At 30.8% G+C, this 5,000-nt stretch overlaps 1 protein-coding gene across 2 annotated transcripts in view; it reads left to right on the top strand.

Moving 5' to 3' along the window:
* Positions 1-4,720, top strand: part of Cln3 (CLN3 lysosomal/endosomal transmembrane protein, battenin) — a 10,290-nt gene extending 5,570 nt beyond the window's left edge. For both annotated transcript variants that reach the window (XM_027359864.2, XM_027359863.2), the window contains 4 exons: positions 686-908; positions 1,117-1,272; positions 1,686-1,826; positions 1,987-4,720. In XM_027359864.2, the coding sequence (XP_027215665.2) occupies positions 686-908; positions 1,117-1,272; positions 1,686-1,826; positions 1,987-2,109 (643 nt within the window). In that variant the 3' untranslated portion in view covers positions 2,110-4,720. The remainder of the gene's footprint in view (positions 1-685; positions 909-1,116; positions 1,273-1,685; positions 1,827-1,986) is intronic.
* The last annotated feature ends 280 nt before the right edge of the window (positions 4,721-5,000 follow it).

Genomic DNA, 5,000 nt, shown 5'->3' with positions numbered 1-5,000 from the left:
TTATTTGTCTTTTGATATGCTGTATCAAGAAGGTAATAGACTGTTTTCTTTTCACACACTTCATATCATCTCTTTGGGTAGTTTATTGCTCTGTACAATAACAGTAACATTAAGTTTGTTATTTGTTATATTTTTTATATTTTTGTGTTATTAAATTTTCTGTAGTACACTCTCCACTGCTGATCACATTAGGAATAGTATCCTGAGCATGGAAATAGTGTCTTCCCTGGAGCTGGCACTCTTCCATTCATAGCTCAAAGATGGTATATTCCACACTTGTTTAAATGCAAAAGCCCCTTCCTAAATACCCATTGAGTCTGATCACCCTGCAAGAGCTTTGTCGTCTTGTGGCGGGGCATTCTTATCACTCCAGGCATTGGCCAGTTTTATATGACAGCATATTCCCATCACCTGGCCTTCAGCCATAGTTGCTAGAACATTCTGAGATTATTTATAAAGTGATAATATTGTCGCCTATACTCATGAGATTCATATATTGCATTGTGTTGGATATCTGCTAAGACAATTAAGCACCTATAACACTGAAATTTCAAATTAGTTGAAGATCAAGAGATGCAGAAAATTATATGAACGTTATTATGGTAAATTAGGAACAATATTTGAAGAAAAAATTACATTAAGAAAGGGGAGAGGGAAGAATTGATCTCCAAAATACCAATTTCAGTTTCTGGTTGTTGCTTAAGCATCCGAACCAAGCAGGACTGTGTGGATCACGTCAACACTACAAAATCATCAGGCAAGAGGAAGATGATGAAAGCATTGAGGCTAAGGACTTTGAGGTTTCCCTCAGGTTTTCAGAAAAAATGGAGCTCCTGCCATCCCTTCTGAAGTACATGATCCCCATTGCTCTTGTTTATATTGCAGAATATGTCATTAACCAAGGCCTGGTGAGTTGTCCTATCTATAAAGGTTTGCCCTTGCTTTCATGTGTTAAGTCCTTTTTTGTGATTATCTCACCACTGCTTGGCAAATTTTTACCAATGTGGGCAGATATGAAGCTTCTGTTTGAACATACAAAGGGTTTGGAATGTTGAGTCTTCAGTATAAGTTTATGGAAAAGACAAAAGTAAAAAGATTTTCCTTTAATGATTGCAGGTCGAATTAATCTACTTTCCGGATCAGAAGGATTGGCTGAACCATCATGAACAGTATCGATGGTATCAAGCAACATACCAGCTTGGTGTTCTCTTATCCAGGTCGTCAGTTAATTTCTTCTACATTCGCCAAGTTTGGATTACCACTGTGTTGCAGGCAAGTATTTGTGATGTTGATTTGCTTTCAAGGAATGGGGTTCTCAAAGCTAAAACAAGATCACTATTTTCTATTTCTGCGCATTATTTGTTTAAGCCTTTTCATGAAGCCTTTGCAGACAGTTTACTCAAGATGTTTTATATATATGTAGTAATGCACAACAGTTCAGATGTTTTTTGGCAGTGAAAGTAGTGAAAAAATCTCAAAGTTTTTGGTGTAATTTAGAATTAGTTTTTTATGCAGCTTATTGTAGAGAAAGAGCTGCACTGAAAACATATGATAGAAGATAGTCTCAAATGAAATTATATTTATATATATATATATATATATATATATATATATATATATGTATATATATATGTATATATATGCATTGGTAAGTTATGAAACAAGTCTGTTTTTATCTCTTGCAGTGGATCAATGTCCTCATCTTCCTAACTTGTGCCGTCTTCTGGTGGATCAGCAGCATCTGGGTCGTTCTTGTGTTGATTCTGTGGGAGGGACTCTTGGGAGGAGCAGCGTATGTCAACACGTTTTATAAGATCACGCAAGAGGTATGTTAGAATGTTACCCTTTTTAGAAGGAAATATTTCTTTGGAGAATGATATATTTTTTAATAGGCTATGAGGATAAAATGAATGATCCATATTTAATCATTAAACTTGATGAAATTAGTTACTTCTGCAGTAAACATTTTTTTTTTCATTTGAACAGGTCAGCGATCACCAAAAGCCCTTTGCCTTAGCAATTACAACACTCTCAGATACTGTGGGTGTAACTATCGCTGGATTTATTTCAATTCCTCTTCACAATGTGATTTGTCAACTACCTTTGTAAAAGCTTGTGATCATTAGTATTCTTATTTACACTTGATATTACATTCTAATGAACCTGAGTGGTATGATAAAATGTAATCACTATGTAAGTTGACAGAATGATGTCATATGAAATATAGAGTTTTGCTTCTTAAATGCTTCAGTAACATTGATTTTATAATGTATAAAATATTTATGATAACTACTTGACTAAGCTTATTCTCTGAAGATCTAGGTGAAAGGGAGCATCAGAGTAAAATAAGCAGGCATAAGTGTCAGCTCAGAAAAGGTTTCTTTTCTTATTCTTACTTTTCATATTCAGATAAAACTATATACTTTTTTGTGATACAAAACAAAGGAACAGAAGAAGTTCAAATATTTTTCTACCTATATATTTTTGTTTTTATACATTTAGAAAATGTCAGGTTTACAGAAAGAATATTTCTGATTCCAGATTCATACAGAATATAGATGTAAAGAAGACTTAAAGACATTGCGTACAAACTCAATGCAAATAAGTGTTTGAATTTAGAATGCACTTAAAGGAAACCGTCCGTCCAAAGATACTCACTTAAGAAAAATACTGAATATAGGGAGAATTTAGGAAAATATTTGATACAAAGAAAATAGTCCGTCCTTAAATGTCCTTTGAGACCTGTCCTTTGAGGCAGAAAATAGGTCAGACTGTAAGGAGGATGGGTCAGTGGGGGCATTATATAAAAAGTCATTTAACATTCCAGTTACTTTTCAGTGTTTTTATGTATTTTCCAGACATAATATACCCAGATCTAAAGGATAATACTTAAAGGTTATTCTCAGGAAAAGAAAGATGTACTTTACTCACTTAGAGAAAAGACTAGTCTATTGACTCTGGGATATTTTACTACTGCTGTATAGAAGCAAGAAAATGTATTTTTCTGATCTATATGATACATTAACCTTTCATACTTTTTTATATACTGAAGAAATAAGATTCATATTCGTATTTATTAATTTGATTTTTTGTTTTCATTCTTTCTTTATCAGTTACACTGGTATGAATATTCAGAAAATTATATTAGAATATGTATTTGAATTAAGCAAAACAATGATGATAAAAGATGTAAACATACAGATCTGATATTTTATATATTATATTTCATAAAGTTTGATTATACAGGTTTAACCTCACATATCTAATGGCCTCAGTCTTTTAGGAAAGTCATATGAATCTGGCTGTTATTGGCCTGCATGCCTGCTGCGTGGCCAACTGTGTCTCTGTAAACTTTTGATAGAGGATGAACACTGTCATAAGAAGTCCAGTAAGCCTGAGCTAGGTTTATGTCTGTGCAAGTTGTATCGGTTTTGCAGTTCAGCATTTGTACTATTTTGCCTATTTTAGCCTAAACTAATGAGATTCAATCACTAGTTCTGAATACTACATGTCAAAGTTTTTTTTGGGCATAAGCTTTCATAAAAGAATATATAACCAAGCAAAAGAAAGCTTTTCTTGCTTATTGCTATAATCTGCAACGTTTTGAAGTGCTTACTAATTCAAATTATTTCTGAAGAAAGCAGTTACTAGCTTAGGCTTCACATAACATTTCAAATAATAATGTAGACTGTCTTGTGAGTTAAGAAATCATTGCTTTTATATCAGTAAACCTGTTTTCAGATACGAATTCGAGACTGAAATTTATTAGTTTCATTACTGAGTTGCCAGTGCCTAGGACTGTGTTATGAATATGAAAGGTACAAGGTGTTGGTGAGTGTGATTACAGAGCTATGATGTGTGTATCTTGGTATTACCTTGTTATCATATTGATAAAATCTGTGGATCTCCAGTTTATGTCACTTTGATATGTAAGATCTCCAGGTTAGTATATACAGGTGTGTTGTAAGCAGGACAAGGAGGAAGAAATGTTATGAATATTTAACTATGCAAGCTGTAATACAGATAATTGAAGTATGATAAAGATTTTTTTTTCTTCTTTAGATTTTGTCATTTGTGATATGATAAAAATTGCAGGTGTAATGATTTAATTATTTCCTACATTTTACTGTCTTTTTTCATCAGTCTTTATGCAATTTTGTGTTTCAAGGTGTATGTAATATACTAAGTTTGGTTGCATTCAGGCTCTTTATTATTATTATTATTGTTATTGTTATTGTTGTTATTAATGGTAATAATAATAATAACAGTAATAAGAATAATAATGATATTATTATTATTATTGTTTTATTATTATTATTGTTATTATTATTAATATTGTTATTAGCATTATTATTATTATTATTTATTATTATTATTAATATTATTAGGTATTGTTATAATAATAATTATTATCATTATTTTTAATATTATTACTATTGATATTATATTATTAATATTACTGATATTATTAATATTACTGATATTATTGATGTTATTATTATTATTATTATTATTATCATTATTATTGTCATCATCATTATTTTTATTATTATTATTATTGTTGTTGTTATTAGATTCCTAACAATATAGGGGTTATTTGTGATGAGAGAGAGATTCTCCTCTTTGTTAATCAATTCCAGAAATAATTTATTTTATAGCTTTACTAGTCATATGTATTTTCACCTATATATATATATTTATGAATAAACGTATACTTGCAGATATGAATCTTGTTGCCTTTCCTACATTATGAAGACTATGGTGATAATAATATTGTGAATTAGTGATGATACTGATAATCTTTATAGTAATATGTGTTGGCTGCAGTAGTTAAAACTAACAGCTATAACTAACATGAATATGATGTTAGGGGTGATCATAATTTTGAATTCCTATTGTCGATATGACCAATGATACTGATAAAATGCTTACGACAAATAATATATGTTATTTTCATTATAATTACTATAATGTGATTAACTTTTTTATGAGGTGTAGCA

This window comes from Penaeus vannamei, chromosome 26, assembly GCF_042767895.1.
Source record: "Penaeus vannamei isolate JL-2024 chromosome 26, ASM4276789v1, whole genome shotgun sequence".
Taxonomy (NCBI): Eukaryota; Metazoa; Arthropoda; class Malacostraca; order Decapoda; family Penaeidae; genus Penaeus; species Penaeus vannamei.
This window is presented reverse-complemented; position numbering and strand designations above follow the sequence as displayed.